The sequence below is a fragment of the Triturus cristatus genome, chromosome 3_2 (assembly GCF_964204655.1).
Source record: "Triturus cristatus chromosome 3_2, aTriCri1.1, whole genome shotgun sequence".
Taxonomy (NCBI): Eukaryota; Metazoa; Chordata; class Amphibia; order Caudata; family Salamandridae; genus Triturus; species Triturus cristatus.
The window spans coordinates 230,905,550-230,925,998 of record NC_140584.1 but is presented as its reverse complement, the minus strand read 5'-3'; the positions used below and the strand labels follow the sequence as shown (position 1 = coordinate 230,925,998).

Sequence of the window (20,449 nt, the reverse complement as noted above, 5' to 3'; positions counted from 1 at the left end):
GTTTTTCCCATGCATTTTTCCATAGGACCTTTAGAACGAGCTACAGCCCGAATGGCTGAACAGAATTACTAGAAATTTGGCAGAGAGGTAGTCCCTATGTCAAGGAAGTGCCTTTTGTAGGTTTGGTGTAAATCTGTTCAGTAGATTCTGAGAAAATAGCCTTTAAATCAATATATATATCTGAGCCCGCTTACGGTACGCTTACCGTACGCTTACGGTAAGCTTACGGTACGCGTACGGTGGCGTGCGCGAGCGCGATTCTGATTGGCTGTTAGATCTTAGTAAACATTCGAATCGGCCGAAACCAGGAAGCGGCGGCCGCCATTCTGTGTGTTTCACTCAGAAAAAAAAGAGTGAAAACAAGAAAAGGGGGCAATGAGGAGAGTTACAGACCCCCTTACATTTGTGAGGGGGTCAAAGAAGGACAGAAAAGTACAAAGAAAACATTTATGGATTTGAAAAAAATTCACGGGGTACGCGTACGGTAAGCTTACGGTAAGCGTACGGTAGAAAAAAAAAATAAAAAAATAAATGAAATTCAGATTTAAGTGTTTAGATATTAGGGGGCTCTAAAAAGAGCCGTTGTGTTTATGAAATGATTTTTTAGTGGTACCTACAAGTAAGTACCGATGCAGAGTCTAAGGTTCAAGAGGAAGACTCTGTTCCCTTCATCATTGAAGTGCACACCATCTCCTCTATAAATGTCTTGCATGTCATAACGCAAGTTGTTGTGGTAAATGGCACCCATACCATAGTCACGGAGGAAAGCAGAAACAGATTTGTTGACGTGCTTTCTTGCTTTGTCAATCTGCGGACAGAAATGATTGGACCAGTTCCATTTTTGCCTTTGGCATATGTTGGAAAACACAAAGGCAGTTTTAGGGAAAAGTGAAAACAGTTGTGCAAAGGTGTCCTTCATAAGCATTTCCAGACCTACCCCAGTCAAAGTGCCTAGGTCATTGCCACCACAGTGCACTATTATGAGGTCAGGGTGTTGGATTTGCATGAAGGATTTCACCAATGGCATCAATTGGTGCCACTTTAACCCTCTCTGACCAATCCATTTAATGTCTACATTTGGCAAAGCAAGGTCTCTCACCATATCTGTTTTCTCTGCAAACTTTTCACTCCAGAAGACATAGCTGTGCCCTACAATCCACACTGTGAACATCTTCAAAGGAGAACTGGATGCACTCAGGAGGTGTCTTTCAGTAGAATGGCAATATGAAAAGAAAGACAGTTTGGAAATGGAGGCATACATATTTTTTACAAAACAAAAAGAACTGATTGGCTGTTTCATACCATTCTAGAATAAAAACTAGGCTGTATGTGTAAATTAATAGAAGCATGTTTTGTATTGGTACAAAAAAATGTGTTACCAAAGAACAGTACTATGGATTTGCTGTTAGGTTTGAAAAGTCAAGCACTCTTGCTCTGTGGAATTGAAACATTGTGTGGCGAACTTCTGACCTAACTCCACACAGCAGTGTTCCATGAGCTGTTGCTATGGTAGCAGGCAGAAGTCAAGTTGGGGGAAGGGTACTAGGCAGAAGTCAAGTTGGGGGCAGGGTACTTTTGGAAAAGGGTTGGTTTTCAACCAATAGAAATGTGTGATTACATTTGAAAAAAAGGGGGAAGCACTGAGATTTGAAACTTACATGTATATGTGTGGAAAAATAGAGGGAAAGTTTGCCATTATCTGGTTCTGCTGAGAGGAGAGAGGTGAACAGAACAGAGATCCTGGCTCTGATAATCTGCTGGTTGAGTGCCACATTTCTTTCACAACTAACTAATTTTAAAGGTGAGGATAAAGTTTGAGAGGAGATGTATATGGTAAATTAAGAAATGAATAATAGAAATGGAAATTCTTTTTGTTGAAGTTGCGTTTATCATTTTCTGTTTTGGGAGAAATTTAAATGTGAGGAACATGTAAAATAATATGGACTATGTTTTCACGATAAATTAAGGTGTACTGGAAAAAAAAAGAATAGTTTAAGGGTTTGAGGTTGGACTCAGTAATGCAAATACATTCAGCATCACTAAGGCTGGTTGCCCTTGCTGGAATGTAGGCAGCCACCCAGGTTACACATGGTGGTGGTCTGAAAAAGCAGTTTGGACATGTGCATTTAAAAAAATCAAAAAAGTGGTTTCATAATGTGTCAGTCTGTAAAAGTGATTTTCACTTGCCAAAAAAAAAGAGCAGTAAGTGTGCATTCAAATTGGCAAAGAAATTTCGTTTTGGGACTAATGTGAAAACATGACTCTGTGTGGAAATAGGAATTACAGGCAGAGATTTATTGCGTTTTTTTCTGGTGATTTCACAGTTGCATTAGTAGGAAAAAGGGGGAGCGATTTTTTTGGGGAAGAAGCAGACTCTTAGCACACACCCATCTGCTTGCCATGTATAATCATGCACAGTATTTACAAGCGAGTGGGGTTTTCAGGTTTCAGTCTGTAATGCAAATACATTCAGCATCACTAAGGCTGGTTGCCCTTGCTGGAATGTAGGCAGCCACCCAGGTTACACATGGTGGTGGTCTGAAAAAGCAGTTTGGACATGTGCATTTAAAAAAATCAAAAAAGTGGTTTCATAATGTGTCAGTCTTTAAAAGTGATTTTCACTTGCCAAAAAAAAAGAGCAGTAAGTGTGCATTCAAATTGGCAAAGAAATTTCGTTTTGGGACTAATGTGAAAACATGACTCTGTGTGGAAATAGGAATTACAGGCAGAGATTTATTGCGTTTTTTTCTGGTGATTTCACAGTTGCATTAGTAGGAAAAAGGGGGAGCGATTTTTTGGGGGAAGAAGCAGACTCTTAGCACACACCCATCTGCTTGCCATGTATAATCATGCACAGTATTTACAAGCGAGTGGGGTTTTCAGGTTTCAGTCTGTAATGCAAATACATTCAGCATCACTAAGGCTGGTTGCCCTTGCTGGAATGTAGGCAGCCACCCAGGTTACACATGGTGGTGGTCTGAAAAAGCAGTTTGGACATGGGCTTTTTAAAAAAACTGAAAAGTGGTTTCATAATGTGTCAGTCTGTAAAAGTGATTTTCACTTGCCAAAAAAAAAGAGCAGTAAGTGTGCATTCAAATTGGCAAAGAAATTTCGTTTTGGGACTAATGTGAAAACATGACTCTGTGTGGAAATAGGAATTACAGGCAGAGATTTAATGCGTTTTGCTCTGGTGATTTCACAGTTGCATTAGTAGGAAAAAGGGGGAGCGATTTTTTGGGGGAAGAAGCAGACTCTTAGCACACACCCAGCTCCTTCCCATGTATAATCATGCACAGTATTTACAAGCGAGTGGGGTTTTCAGGTTTCAGTCTGTAATGCAAATACATTCAGCATCACTAAGGCTGGTTGCCCTTGCTGGAATGTAGGCAGCCACCCAGGTTACACATGGTGGTGGTCTGAAAAAGCAGTTTGGACATGTGCATTTAAAAAAATCAAAAAAGTGGTTTCATAATGTGTCAGTCTGTAAAAGTGATTTTCACTTGCCAAAAAAAAGAGCAGTAAGTGTGCATTTAAATTGGCAAAGAAATTTCGTTTTGGGACTAATGTGAAAACATGACTCTGTGTGGAAATAGGAATTACAGGCAGAGATTTATTGCGTTTTTTTCTGGTGATTTCACAGTTGCATTAGTAGGAAAAAGGGGGAGCGATTTTTTGGTGCAGAAGCTGACTCTTAGCACACACCCATCTGCTTTCCCTGTGGAATCATGCACAGTATTTACAAGCGAGTGGGGTTTTCAGGTTTCAGTCTGTAATGCAAATACATTCAGCATCACTAAGGCAATATATTCTGAAAACAGCAAAAATAAGGCAAAAATATTTTTTGAAAAATATGTAAATATGTGTACTGTATTATAAAATGTTTTAAAAATATTAATACTTTTTTTTTTTTTCAGATTGATATAGAAAAATTTCGAAAACTAGAACCATTTTTAAAGCTATTTTTTTAAAAAACAAATGAATAAATATTTTTTTGAGTGGGTATGGTAAGTCAATAATAATAATTGTAGTCTCTCAAGGACCTTGTAATGTGAATATTGATTTTTAGTGTTTTTAAAAAAAAAAAAAAAAAAAGTACGCGCACCGTACGCGTACGGTAAAAAAAAACAAAAAAAAAAAGTTTTTAAAAACATATGTAAAAAAAAGATGAAAGATAAGGTTGGCTCTTAAAATAACCGTTGTGTTCATGCAGGGACAGAGGAAAGAAAGAATGGGAAAATTATTCAAAGCGACAAGTGTGCTGATCTATTTTGTTGTTCACTAGGGAAACACTGGTCTCCCTATGGCAAATTAGATCTTGACAAAAGGCGCATTGAATATCAACCCTCCGAAATCGAGGGTTCATTTCCAGAGGGCCAGCAAAAGGAGATGCTCCCCCCACAGATGAAGGGCTCACCTGACCTGCAGAAGAAGGAGTCAGCTCTGCAGATGATGGTCCAGGCTGAGCTGCTGTGGATGTACTTGCTTGTCTTTCTGAAGAGTTACCTCCAAAAAGATGACCATGTGTCCTTTTGTGTACATCCTTGAGGTGTCTCTTCATGGTATGATTCCCAAAGGAATACTTCCTGTCAGGATTACCTCTTGAAAGTACACGCTGACACAGCTTGCAAGTTACTAAGGGTGCATTCACCTTTTGCTGGCCTTCAGGAAAAGTAAAATAACCCCATACATAAGAGGGCTTTTGTTTCCTCGCTCTCTGCCTCAAAACAGTGCTGCTAGTGCTAGCCTCACTCTCAGAAGAGCTCTGCTGTTCTGCCATCGTATCACAAAGACAACCCAGCTCCTTCTCCTAAGGGATCACAAGCAGAAATGAGGGGAATGGGTGTGGTGTAGGAGAGTTCTAGAACTGAAAGTAGTTTCAACCAATCAAAAGTTGTGTTTCATGATCACATGACCTACCGTACGCTTACGGTGCGCTTACGGTACGCTTACGTCAAAAGTGCGCATGCGCGTAAAAAAGACACGCGCTTGCGCGCATGCGCATAACAGACACTACCCGACACTTCCGCGTAACGTGCGCGTGTAGCGTACGCGCGCACGCGTCCCACGCGGAGTACGCGCGGCTACGCAAATTGCGTAACTATACGCAAGCAGCGTAGAAAAATTACGAGCGTTGCGAAAACCGTACGCTTACCGTAAGCTTACGGTACGCGTACTAAAAAAATAATTAAAAAAAAAAAAAAAAGTACTGCAAATAAATTTTACATGTTTATTTTAAAAAATATATTAAAAAAAAAACATATTAAAGAATTTTAAAAATTTAGCCATAGTCTTTATAAAAGGTAAGAAAAATAAAAAAAAAATAAGTTAAAAAAAATAGAAGAAAAAAAAACAATTAGCATTTAAAAAACCTTGCAAATTCACTGAAAAAACCATGGGTTTCACACACGTTATAGTTAGGAATTAGCATTTAAAAAACCTTAGAAATTCAGTGAAAAAACCATAGGTTTCACACACGTTATAGTTAGGAAATAGCATTTAAAAAACCTTGGAAATTCAGTGAAAAAACCATAGGTTTCACACATGTTATAGTTAGCTGGACATTTTACTCGTAAAAAACCAATGAAATTCCCCCGTTATAGTTAGTTCAGCTAACTATAACTTGCGCGCCCGCAATGCACTGCTGATGACGTCACATATTACATCACTCATGACATGGTCAGTGACATCACTCATGACATCACTGATGACATCTCAAATGACATCACTGATGACATCACTGATGACATCATCCTTGTGATAGAGTGGCAGACCTCCTCTCACCCTAATAAAACCTTTGATACACGCATTCAAAAATAGAGACTAAAATTTTCAAAACAAAGGACATACCAATAACAGTTACAACAACCTCTTCAGTAATTCTAAGATCCACATACACATCCACTCATTCACCAACAGTCCTATACAGTCACTCACACATGTACTCACTTATCATATGTACTCATACACCTATACATCCTGTTACACAATGCCACTCATCCATAGAGCTACTCACAAACATAGTCACTCATGCTAATAAAGAATCAAACATACATTTACTTGCATATACAGTTATACACACACCACCACACTTACTTCTACGGAAACTTACACATACTTAGTCTTTTAAACAATCACTTATAGAAATACATACTTATTCATACAGGAACTCTTTCAATCTCTCACTCTCACATATACTCACATATATAAACCAATAGTCACATATACTATTTTTAAACATATGTAGTTACTCATAAAGACACTATTGAGACAGTCATTCACTCACTAACACACCCATACACACACACATCCACCCATGCAGTCCTGCACATATGCTCTGTTCAACACATACAAACAGTGAGTCACTCATTCATGCACCTATGCACTATGTCATACCCCCCACCGAACCATGCAGACACTCAGACTAATAATCAAAAAACCAACTAATAACCTATATAGACACCCATGTAGCTACTCACCAACCCATGCAGCCACTTATACACAAAGTGAAAAAATGAAACAGATATTTACATATTTAAATATTACTCACTAAGCCATGTATTCACTATGATACACTTAATCAGTCAGTTACACAATCAATTTTTTAAAAAGAAATCATCCATTTAGACAGTAATATACCCATTTATTCTTCTATCAACCTTGAGATATACATATATAAAACATATTTAATTTTCAGAAAAACACACATTCACTGGATGATGTCATCAGTGATGTCATCAGTGATGTCATTTGAGATGTCATCAGTGATGTCATGAGTGATGTCACTGACCATGTCATGAGTGATGTAATATGTGACGTCATCAGCAGTGCATTGCGGGCACGCGAGTTATAGTTAGCTGAACTAACTATAACGGGGGAATTTCTATGGTTTTGTACGAGTGAAAAGTCCAGCTAACTATAACGCCCCTGAAACCTATGGTTTTTTCAGTGACTATATATATATGTAGATTTATTTCACTAAAAACATCGGTTAAAGGGACATTACTGTTAGGAAATAACATTAAAAAACATGGGAATTCACTGAAAAAAACAAAGGGTACAGGGATGTTATAGCTAGGAAATAGAGTTTTAAAAACCTTTGAAAGTGACTGAAAAGCATTATAGTTAGATTCAGATTTTTCACACACAAAACCATAGAAATTCAGTAGTTATAGTTATAATTATCTCAAGTAACTATAACGTGTGCCCTAAGGTAACTATAACGTGCGCATTCGCCATATACTGATAACTACTCCACATATTGCATCACTCATGGCATCTCCTATGGCATCATTGATAATTTCACTGTGGGGGTGTGGGAAAACTTGTCAGCTATCTGTGATTGAGCATTTCTTTGTCAGAGCCCTTCAACTCTAGCTTTTTTAGATATGGCTCAAAGGAATATTGTTCACAAAATAGAGTGTAGACTCCTAATATTTTGGCATCGGGCATGGTCAACTGAAGCACTTGTTTCCTACCATCTGGGCCTCATGGATCTTATGCAGTCCCCATGTGTGAGCAAAATCTGCTGTTTGCGCTCCCTTAAGGCACTCCTGAAGAAACTTGGGTGGAAAGTATATTGGACAGACCGGAGAAGATGGCACAGATTTCTAGAGATAAGGTCAAAGAAATTTACTGGGAATTCATCCAGATGGAGTGTGTGACCAAAGCTGTGGGACAATATAAACACACCATTGATGAGATTGTCCCAGCTATGGTGCACAAATTGTTCCTGCAATTTAGATAAAAGACACTCCCTACTGGGGTGTTTTGTGGCAGATGGTGACACCAAGCACCATTTGATGATCAAATACATGCAAAGGAGGACCTGAATCTCTGGTTAATTTATTATTCGTTTGCCCCTTCTGCAAAAATTCGAAGTCTAAGTGAATTATCTCCCTATTCAGGTGTATTTGTTCGAGACACCATCTTGAGGTGCTCCGAATTCTCATCACTTACTCTAGGAGAGTAGTAGTATTTAGTGTAGCAACATTTCTGATGGCCCTATGGATTAGATGTTCGAAATATATTTTGTGACCTTTTAATCCTATCTAATACTGTATGATAATTTTTGTTCTATTTTATTCTTCGAAATGTTGTGTTTAGGTGGAAGGCCCCCTGTTCTAATATCTATGTATGGACTGAGTCATTGTCTCTGTTTTACATTTTTATAACCCATAAAGAATGGTATGTGTGTTTCTCTATGAACCACTGTGCACACATGTGTCTACATATGATTAGTGAGGGTAATATCCCCTATAGCAATGCTGTGTTAATAGGTAATTTGTCCCCACTGTCTCTAAGGAAACATTGCTGTGTTCTACTGTATTTTTGTCCTATTCTAACTTTTTCTACATTATGATTGCTGTCTGTTGTGTTTGTAATAAACCCATCAAAAATAAAGATTATGATGATGCCAATATCACTGCAGCATTTGCAGTGAAATTATTGACAAAGAAACTGTGCCTCTCATAAATAAGTCCCTTAGTTATTCCAATATCCTGCAAAGTTTTGGTATCTTCTATAGCCAGGCGTGCATTTGTTTGATCTGTCTGTGAGTGCAAATAGTACTGAAGGAGTTACTTTGTTTTTTACATGTTACAGTCACTTCCTGATTTTTCTTGTAACATTTTCTGATACTCCAGGGCTCAGGCAGTGCTCTTTAAAACTGTTAAACGAATAAACAAACATATCAACATTTGCTATCACAATAAACAAATTTCAATTAAATACTATTTTACAAAACATTTCAGCAGTTTTGTAGTGTTATAAAAAGTAAATATTGGTATTGCCCAAATTATGGTACTCAATTTACTGATACTCCCAGCAATGAACGCAGAGTCTCCTTGCCGGGATTCAAACATTCACTTACACAACACTGCAATTCTCAGAATCAAGTGTTCAGCTCACTGAGCATCCAGCTGGTATGGCAGCACATGCAGAGTATCATTTTTAAATAGCATAAAACATTTAATTCATACCAATACTTTCAAGAGTCTTTGAGGTCTGTGAATATTTATATTGTATTTTTTAAATGGTCTAAGTGTTACTTTTTACATTCATATTTCACCCAAAAAAATAACTATCCTTTTCAGCAAGGACTTGTCGAACTGATCAATTTTCCTGTGGGAATGGACGTTGTATTCCAAGATCTTGGTTGTGTGATCGAGAGGATGATTGTGGGGACAGAACTGATGAAACAACACACTGCGGTAAGTTTTTTTTTTTCTTTGTAGTGCAAATTCAAATTACATTGTAGATCCTTTCTCAAATTTTGCGTGCCATCATACCTAATTTAGCCGTTACAACAGGTGTCTCCATAGTTATCAACAGAGAGAGGTACATTAGCCAGAGCTGTGGCCACGAGAGCTCTCTGAAGGGCATTTTGGAAGTTTTAAATGTCATAAAATGCCTGGATGGTACACATTTGCAAGTCTGACATAAAGATGCAGGGATAGCTAGGATCAAATGGCGTTTTTTCAGGATAGTCCATGCACCCACTGTTCTATGGAGAACATATAACCCCATTTTGCAATTATTACTCATCCAGAAACAATTTTAATGGACATTTGTTTTTTGAAAGATACAGCAGGAAGAGAGCAGTTTTTCATTGTTTCTGTCTTTCAGGAATAGTATTTTGTTCCATTTCAATGACAACACTAGAAAAAATGGGTAACTTGAGCAATATTATCTGAAAGTCTTCCAGCTGCTGGTTTGTCACCTCTGATGATGCATTAATATAGAATTAGTAATCCAGGGCCACGATGAATGCACAAGCCATGATTTGATATAAATAGTTGACAGTGGGGATATCTAAACAACTGTCAACGGGGTATGGGCGCTGGCTGAAAGTAGATCTGCTTTACAAAGGCAGGCAGCTAGTGAGGTGGTCTTTTATAATTATTTTTTTAGGGTAATTATCCCAACAATGTAGACCATGACAACTAATGACAACTAATATTGTTCACCTCTTTCTTTGCATTTGAAACAAGAATTCTGCCATCATAATTTTGACAAAGGAAATGCAACTGTGTGGGTAACGAGGTTATGCTGACCAGTTTCAGTGAATCCTCAAACATATGTGGGGTTTCCCAAATTCGGGTCAGAGGGTGCCAGGGCAACATAGTTATTGGGCACTAACTGTGACTACTGTGATTTGTTACATCTGGTGTCCTGGGGCCTCTCAATCTAGGGGCCAATTAGTCTACCTAGCCCTGACTCCCAGGGCAGCGGGAAAGCAGCTCAAGGCTTAATCAGTGAGGTACAGTGGAGTAGAGACTCAGATCTCAGAAAGAACAAATAACACTCAAGAAAGCAATGTCCGGCAGCGAGTGCTCCCATCATGCTCCAGATCTAGAGGCCGGTTTTCAGAAGAGCCACTGTTGTTTGCAGAATGGCATCTGCTGGCACCTAGGGAAAGAACTGACAGAATCAGGTGTACATTGGATAACATTAAAAAAACTTAAAGCTGGCAGTAGGAGATGAATGGACGGTGGGGAAGTTAGCACACGGTTGGCTACCTCGGGGGCTTCATTAGGTTTCCCCCTTGGAGGACAGTGAGTGCTGGGTGGTTCACTGAAGTGGCTAGACTAGGAGCGAGTGTGGCTTGTGGTGGCCTGAGCACTCCTATATCAGTGCCCCATTAAGACCAGCCAGGATCTTTTGCTAGTCCAAGGGCTGGCAATGTCCATGAAAGAAATGGTGGTGCCAGACTGCAAGGAAAAAAAAAAAAACTGAGTGCTCCTGTATTTGGGCTTTGTTAAGACCAGCCAGGATTGTATATGTTTCGTTTGAGGGCAGCAACATCTGAGTAAGAAAAAATTAAAAAATTACGGGAGCAGGTGGAGCAGCTTTGAAAAATGTTATTAGCACTTGTGTAGATGTTGGTGGCTTTCTTGTTTCAAGAGGTGTATTTCTTAAAAAACATAGTAACTAGGCTTATTTGACCAATGCAGCGGGCGACAGTGTGTTAGACAGTTGGGTGAGGGAGCACTCCTGCAAAGACAAAGTTGGCCAAAATGTCAAAGGCTCCCCAAAACATTTTGGATGATACTTGTAAAACTGTTGACTTTCAAAAACACTGCTTCAGCACTCAGGCGCTAAGAAGGAAAATGAGTGGAACCAGGCCTCGAGCACAGCTAGACTTTCTGGCAAAGTACAGGGCCCAGTGGGCTTATTGAGCACTCAGGAAGGATGTGGCGATAACTCTAATGCTGGTGTTTTCAACATAATACCAACAGAGTGGATGGGCCCCTTGGATGATAAAGCTGCTACCGTGCTACAGGATTCTCTTAATTCTACGATCTGAAGTTTAGCCCAAGATTTGTTAAATAGCCCCAGCCCCTACAGAGCTCAGGACCAGCAGAATATCTCAGAAAAACCTCCATATCCTCTATTTGGCACAAATCTTCTCTAAAAAAACTAGAGGAATGTGGAAAAATACTAGCAACTTCTGGTCCTCAGACTGATAAATCTAACAACCATTTCCCTAAAGCTCCTTATGGTGAGTTGGGGAAATGCGACGGGCTGCTTCTCCAGTCTCAATTCTGCAAAACCCGAAGAGCTTTCTAATATGCGGGCTCATCAATTTTCTTTTGTTCAACCCTTTAATGAAAAATTCACACGTCCATTCGCAGTCAACTTTGGGAATTTCAGGTAAAAGAGAGAGTTCTGTCTGAGACCATAAAATGAAAGGGGTTTCAGATGATGGACAAAGGACGCTTCAGTATCTTTTCAGACATGTATGCAGTTGCTGCTTGCCTTCGGGGGGAATTTAAGCTGATGATTGAACCCCTCATGAAGCAAGGGATTCATGCCGCCATGGTACAACAATCTAAGCTAAAAGTATTAGCAGAAGGCCATTTTCAGATTTTGGGATCAACTGAGCAAGCAAACAATTTTCTACTTCAAAGGAAACAAAGTTCTAACTAAGCGATTAATTAGGATGGGACTAAACACTGATACACAGATAGAATACTTGCGACATTATATCGAAAAGGTTGAATAAGCTCCCTGCCTTTATATGATGGGCCTTTTCTTTCATTCAGAAAGGCAGCTACCCGAGTAGATGGCTTCTGAGTGCACTCACACATGGTGAGTTTGGGAGGGTTAGGGGACAGGCAGTCTCGTCTGGGGGACTCAGAATGGGGAGGGCTCTCTGGGTGCACTGCCTGGGGGGAAGAGAGGGGGAAGGGGTGGCAAAGGTGAGGGGAGTGGATGATAGGGAGGGGGATGCCGGGTGGGAGAGATGAGGGCTGTGGGGTGTTGGAGGAAGGACAAAAACATGCAGTAGCACAGCTGGATTAGAGGAATTGGACCCATGTATTGGTGTGGCTAAAAATAATTTATTTTTTAATCGTTCCTCAGCGGTTAGAAATTCTTTGATATAATATCAATGGTTTCCATAGTAGCAGGAAACGTGGGGCAATATTAGCATGGTTTAAACCGCTTCAGGCGAATATATATTTCTCACAGGAACACATAATAAGAATGGGAAAAGTTCTTGGGTATGTTCAGCATGAATGTTACGCTTGATCTAACTCTGCTTTTATGGGGTTCACTATTCTGGTGGTTACAAATATTCAATGTAAAATTGTTAAAGTCCATAGAGATTTAAGCACAAGATGGATCTGGGTTCAGATGAGGATTTTTTCCAGCTGTTAAACCTGGAGAGTTTTTATTGTCCAATTGAAGACTCTCTTGAAGCTTTGCAGTCTCTTTAAAATTTTGCAAGGCATGAGGTTGGTTTCAATATAATAGGAGTTGATTTCACTATTCTCCCAGATCCGGCTATAGATTCATCTTGGGACAATAAACTTCAGCGAAAGCCAAGATCAATCAATCATTATGTTATGCACTTTGATGAGAGATTTGGCGTTGCTAGACTGCTGGCGTACCGACCAATTGACGGATAGAATATATACTTGTCAATCGGAAAGGTTCCACTAATACTGTTGAATTGATTATTTTCTACTGTCCCAAGCTTTTCTAAGAAATCAATTAGAGATAATAGCAAATCTTTAGTCAGATCACGCAGTTATTACAGTAAATGTGCTTTATTCGGGACAGCAACATGGTCGGATTAAATTGTCCTTCGATAGATCTTTAATTACTAATGAACGGTGGGTAGGTCAAATGTGCAAGCTGACAGAAAAGTTTTTTCTAGTCATATTGGCACGTGCTCTATTTTTATGGTCTGGGGCATGTTTAACGTTTTTTTAAGGGAGAGGTAATTGCTTTTCGGTCTAATGTAAGAGAGTGGGAAGGCATTCTGAGACAGCAATTGCAAACAGCACATAATCAGGAAACCGCCAATTAATTAACGTCCTCTACAAGAGAGACCAAGCATGATCTTGCTAAAGCAAAAAATTATCTGCACAATTACAGAAGAGCAGGGTGACACTCTGAGTGCTCCAATTACTTTAGCAGAAGTTGCTCAGGTGGTGAAGGGATCTCCCATGGCAAAATACTGTGGGAATGTTGGGATTCTTGTACAGATCTATAAGCTGTTTGCACCCTTATTGAGTACATTTTTAGTGGGTTTGTACAATAATATCCTAGAAGGGGGTGAAATCCCCGATTCTTTTATTCAATCTGCAGAGGATGATGTACATTTGTATCATCCTATAAATTTACTTAATTCAGATTATATATTTTTATGGAAATTATGGCAAATGGACTTGCGCCAATAGTACACAGTGTTATTCATGAGGGCCAAAATGAATTTCTTAAAGGGAGGAGACTAAAGCTGCAATCATAATGGTAGATGCAGAGAATGTGTTTGACATTGCATAGTAGAACATCCTTTTTTCTGAATTAACTATATTTGCTTTCTCTTGTAAGTGTGTACGCACAATTAGGAACTTATATGTCAATGCCATGGTATCCATAATAGAGAGTTAGCAGAGGTAATTCCTATTAGCTGAAGGACTCAAGCCCCCTGTCTCCCATTTTATTTTAATTATTTATTGAGCCCTTGGCCTGTGCCCTCAGGCAAGATCAAACTATTCAGCCTTAGTAGTAGGAGCAGCAAAATGTAAACTCTTTGAGAATGGCATGGCTCTGTACATAGTGGCAGAAAAGGATAACATTTTGCACACTTTTGCTAAAATTAATAAATATACAGAAATGGGAGGATGCAAAATAAATCATTTGAAAACAAACGGGAACTACCCAAAGTCCTATATAGAGCATCCCACAAAACCATTGATACTCTGAATTGTTCACCTCAAATGTTTGCTTTTCTATCAAAGTTTATAAGCATAGGATAAGAGCATTGCATCCACACCGAGATAGAAAGGGAAAAAGTCTTTTGCCATCCCTACAGCAAAGTCTTTGAGCATAGGATTAGCACAGTGCCATCCATGCCGAGCTGTAAAATGACAAATACCTTTAGCCAATCTAGGTACAGTATTACAGCTTTGGACTGGTAGAATATCATCAAGCAAACCTGGAATGAGTAAAGGTTGACCCTGACACGTGTTTTACTATCATTTTAGCTCTTTTGAAAGGTTTGGTTTAGTCCAGGCATAAGGGAGCCCCGAGAGTGTCACTGGTGTTGTAGGGTGCTTTATACAGGAGCTGCTCTCCACCTAAACTTGGTAACTTCCCAGAGTTGTCCACTTCTTTTTTGCATAGTTTATGCAGCACTCTATGCCTGAGAGGGTATTGTTTTGACATATAAGTACATACACACATATAGGAAAATAGTGTGTGTTTATAAAAGTTAATATTTATATACGATATTAAATAGTAGTGAGAATTATTTAATTAACATCATATTAATGGTACATAATAAAATATTTACGATTTACTACTTTAAAGAAAATATTTATCAAGAAACAATATTTTTGCATGTTTTAATGATAGTGTGAAACTATATTTTTTTAAGCAATATTTGTGCCATGATATTTGTGTTACATGAGATTGTAGATTCTGATATTGTGTCAGTGATCCAAAATGTCAGTTATAAAACCACTGTAACACATGAGAGAGTAAGTGTAATTAAGCTTGGGTAGAAGTTTTGAATATTCTAGCACAGCTGAGGAAGCTTATGCCAAGATTTGTGACATGTAATTTTGGCCTCAAATTATAAATATTCTTTCAATTGATTTCTCCTTCCAATTAAAATTATGTTTTCAGTCTTTTTGTTATCTCAGATTCTGCTACGGATGTTTTGGATTAGAAAAAAAGCTAGTCAAAAAAGTGAACTCCTTGGTCAATAGTTATATGAAAATTGCATTAATTCAGTGGGTGAGGTGGTGCACTGAAATAATGATTGTAGCCAAGAAGGCCTATCCTCGTACATTCCTTGTGCTACATCAAACAAATGTAAAATTCAAACAAAGACAAGTGTTGTTATGGTGCTATTATCCAATGAGAAACATAATGTTGAGAGAAGGGTGGCGACTCTGCTCTGTTGTATTGGTATTTGTATAGAGGTTGGGTCATTAATATAGGAAACTGGGTGTTTGATAGATGGGTGAAGACACTACTCAAGCAGCAACCACAATACTTGTCAGGGTGAACTACAGCAGTTTCTAAATTAAGCTGTACTTAACCCTCTGGTAGCTTGGCACAAAGTATTCTGTTTCTTTGAATGATCCTGTAAATCTGGGTGTAGTGGTAAAAGTGGATACAAATGAGTCTTAAATTGTCCCAGTAAAGTATACAGGGTTGATTTTGAATATTGTGTCTGAAGTAGACTCCCTTGTACCATTGGTCAGCCAAGAGTACCCGCAAAATCAGGATAGTTGACAACACAAAGTGAAAACACAACAGAAGAAAAAACCCAAAACAATTAAGAAAAATAGCGTACAATTTTAAGATAAAATTGCACCAAAACTAATTAAATCCAATCAGTAGACCCGGAGTTATAATTTTTTTACATTTTTAGAGAAAAATAGCACCTATAAGATCAAAGTGCAAACTGCAGACATTTAGAGGCACTAGACGGTTCAAAGTCAAAAGTTATGGCTGACCGCAATGGAGTGTCATCCAGATACATGGGAGGGATTAAGCCTGTGCTGACTTACCCTAGTACCTAAAAAACAGTTTGATGAAATGTTCCTGAGACTGTGAAGTTCAGCGGGACAAGGCAGCCGGCTATGTCCAAGGCGGAGGCATCATCATTGGGGAGAAGTTGGGTATGCTCGCAGTAAAGATTACAGACTTAAACATGTTTTTGGAAGCCTAAAATCTCCAGTGGGAAGAAGCTGCAAGCTATAGCCAATCAGGGCTCTGCAAGTCCAATTACTCCTTCCAAAAGGAGTGTCTGAACATGATTTGCTGCGAAGAAGAAGAATGTGGTGAGAGCTACCATGAAGTCAGGCTGACCAAGGATGCACCTCTGGTCTTCTGCCGGTTCTCAGGTCACTTTTGGATGGAAAATGTTCCAAGGCCCAAGTTTCAGGTTTTGGTTGGAGAAGAACCAATAGCACCACTTCCAAGGATCTAGGACTGTTTGGGCACAACTTGGGGATCAGGACTCACAACAGGCAGAGGCCAGGTGCAGGGTTCAACGTCTCTGGAACTTGCTATTTCCCTGTAGCTCACACGGATAACTTGCCATTGGAGTCACTCTGGTTGCACTAGGATCAAGCAACAAGGCAGGCCTCAAGCCACAGGACAATCCTCCAAGGGTACAAGGCAGCCTTCAAGCAACAGGGCAGACCTCTAATAGCAGCAGAGCAGTCCACTGAGGCAAAGCAGGCTTTAAACAGTAGTGCAGTCCTGTCCTTCTGGGGGGGTCCACTGCAGGTCTATGAGTCTACTGGAGAGTCAGCTTGAGGGTCAAATATTTATACCTGGTGCCTCCTCAAAGGATAATAAACATCTAGGCTATCCTGCAATCTAATTTCGGAAGTGTCCTTTTCCGACACAGCCTACAAGTGCTCTATGGTGACTAAAGGCTGGAGTCAAGTTCATTTGTGAGTATGCTGGAAGTAGCCCTTTGAAATGTAGGTGTGGCAGAGAACAGCCCCACCCCATCCATCCTGACAGAATGGCCAATCCTGTCAACACTAAGTCTCCTTTGTTGCACTACCTGGGAGAAATACACAAAGGCCAACTACTGACTATTCACAGTCTTGTCACACAGAACACAGGCTGCAGGCACTAAATGGTTAGGACTTGAACAATTCAGCTTTAAAAAAGTGCCATTTTCAAAATGGTGACTTAAAATTTGACTTCACCATTAAATAGGACTTATTTAACATGTCAATTCTTTTGGGATCAAGCATAATGTTTCTACTTGTCTCCAATCAGAAGTTAGTGCTTATTAAATTTAATTCAGTAACCAAATGCTATCAAAGTGAAATACAATGTTGAGGGTTTTTCCCTACCAGGACATGTAAAACCTAAAAATGCATGTCCTACCTTTTAAATACAATGCACTCTTCCCTTTGGGCTTTTTAGGGCCTACCAGAGGGGTGACATATATAATAAAAAGTAAGGTTTAGGCCTGGCAATATGTTTATTTTCCTAGATCAAATTGGCAGTTTAAAACTGCACTTTATGCTGCAATGGCAGGCATGAGACATGTTTTAAAGGGGTGAAATAGGGAGTGCTCCCTAGTAGCATGTAATGTCCAGGCCATGGGAGCGTGTAGTGGTATTTTACTTGGGACTTATAAGTAAATTAAATGTGCCATTTGGGTGGGTGTAAGCAAATTTGAAACTGTTTAAAGGAGAGAGCACAAACACTTCAGCATTCATTAGCACTGCTTCATACCAACCATCCAGGACATGGACTGTGGTTCCATATCAATAAAGAGGGCATGCTTGATGTCACACTACAATTTCTAGACCTTGGACTAACAATTGACAGATTTGGACCTCAGCACCCAAACTAGATTAGAGTGCTAGAATTCAAGATTCGTATACAGTTGTTTGACTGACTTCAGGCAGGGGTACATGCCCATCTACCATGCATGGTGCATTACTGTCATGCGAATGTCACTTAAATGTTCAACCTCAGAAGAATACAAGACTACTGTGTATAGAGCCTGTCCTATATGTGCCCTCTGTACACAGATATCAGAAGCGGATAATTAACTAGTTATATTAGCAGAATTCTTCATTGTATAGTCTATGGTTTAAAATCAACTTTACATTGTGGCTCCTAATCTTGACTATTGCAAGAAAACCAATTTCCTGTGTGGTGTGGTACAAAGTAGCATTTATATCACAAAAATCGTAATGTATACCACACCGTCTAATTTTAAGCAATGTCTAAAGCTGCACAATAAACTGAATAGTCTGGCACAGATTTCTCATGTTTCTTGAGCATTAACTTTTACTTCTAATGAAAAGGAATAGCATGACCAAAATTGTATTTCGCTGGTTAGTAGTCATATAAAAACTATTGATTTCCAATTGTGAGGCACTCTGCTTGAAATAATAATACAGCCTGGCAATGTCAAGTGTGCAGGGCTTTTCAGTTGAAATCTAGGGCATGACTGTAAAGCTATTTTTCTGGTTAGTAGCTGAAGGTTAGCTTGTGCCTTTTACCTAATGGCGCCTATCAGATCAGCTATTAATTTCATAGTTCCTGGATTCAATGCTCGCCTGACACCAAAGCTTGATTGAAACACCCCATGCATGGCCGTTACTCAAAGATACATGGCATGTTCAACATTGCTGTTTGTCTTTGTTGAAATTGATGAGCCTGTCAAGAAGCCTTGTTTGAAAAAGGCCATTGGATGGCTTGCTCACAAGGACATACAAGAAAAAGTACTTAACTACAATAATACATTGTAATGCTTTCGTTTAAATTTGCATTTATCATGCAGCAGTGCAAACAATCCAACTGAGCATTTTTTAATTTAGGATTATTTCTACACCAACGCGTTTTCCCTATTTCTGAATTTTGGTCAAGTTGAATAAAACTGAACTGTGCTTAGCATTTCTATAACTCTAGTTTACTACATTCATGAGATGGAACAGAAAAATCAGATATCACATTTCATATAATACTGCCCAACTCATCTACATAAAAGAATTCTAGCCCATCAACTCCACAGGGAGGTAATCCTTTAAATCAGATATTTTGAAGAGAAAGAGGTTTATTGGCACATACTGGCACACTCTAAGAAATGTAATTACATTTTCTAATGCTGTACACAAACGTATTGTTTTTATGTAGTTTTGTTTCACATACCATGCTTTTTATAAACATCATACAGAAATCTTTGCTAAAGTCTTCATCGAGTGCTTACGTAGCACAATACCAAGCACACCTTAGAATCTATTCACTACATATTATAAGGTTTGTGATTGTAACGCAAAATGGTATGGTGCCACGCAAAATATTATTAATTAAGTAAGTCCCATAATTTCAGAACTTCTAAAGGCCCCATTTATTGTTGAGTTCAGTACTAAGTTGGGCAATTTTCGTTGCTGCACTGCATTGCATGAATTTTTAGTAAGTCTGGGCACCATTTCGATATATACGTCAGGGGTGTAACACAGGCCACGCATCCCCTACGGAGCGGGGTGGCCCCTGAGCTGCAGGGGGCCCCCTCAGCACAGTACTCAGGCCTTAGAGCTCCAGCGGGGCCCCTCCATGCCCCTTGCAGAGTGGCCCCCTCAGCTTTGGTTACGTTACTGATATACGTTAGTACTCCCCATTCCATAGAATGATGAAGAATGTTATGTTCTGAGCAGTGCTGCAGCCACTCAACACAACAGCTCCTTCTGTGATCAAGAAATCCAAGCAGGGTTTACTGGTGATTACCACAAAAGCGTCTACCCTGGTTTCTACTCTATCAATGAAAATATTAATCTCACACAATGTTATGTCTTTAGCCGGGTATTTTAAGAAATAAGTAGGTCTCTATCCCATATCTTTCTCACTCAGTTCTGGAGTAAAAAATCTATCTATCTATCTATCTATCTATCTATCTATCTATCTATCTATCTATCTATCTATCTATCTATCTATCTATCTATCTATCTATCTATCTATCTATCTATCTATCTATCTATCTATCTATCTATCTATGTATCTGTCTGTGAGTAACAGCACATTCTCTCAACGAGACCCCTTCTTCCACTTACAGCCTCATTCTCTATGGCAAGGTTGTGAGCTATTGCTAATAAACCCTTTGTGCATCTTCATGTTTCGCATACACAATGCATTTTAACATGAGTTTTTTTAGTGTATCACGTTAGCACATGCTAACCAAAGTTGCCAGTCGTGTTGCATACGTTTTAGTGCAACCTATTATTCTTTGCCTAAGCTGGAATTGAACTATGAATGAAAAGAATGGTCTCAACATATCCACAATTTGTAATGATGCCTAATTTTGCAGATGACGCACTCAGTATTTACCACAGGCACATTTTTTTTTAAATTGCAGAGCTGGAATACACAATTTTATTTTCAGATCTTAACTGAATCTGGGCAGGTGTGCACAAGCAGCAGAGAACAAACATCTCACAGTACTGCGAAT

General features: G+C 39.1%; 1 protein-coding gene across 1 annotated transcript in view; it reads left to right on the top strand.

Moving 5' to 3' along the window:
- LRP1B (LDL receptor related protein 1B) overlaps window positions 1–20,449 on the top strand; it is a 3,634,433-nt gene that overhangs the window by 1,689,495 nt on the left and 1,924,489 nt on the right. The window contains exon 18 of the mRNA XM_085647014.1: window positions 9,093–9,209. Within this exon, the coding sequence (XP_085503140.1) occupies window positions 9,093–9,209 (117 nt within the window). The remainder of the gene's footprint in view (window positions 1–9,092; window positions 9,210–20,449) is intronic.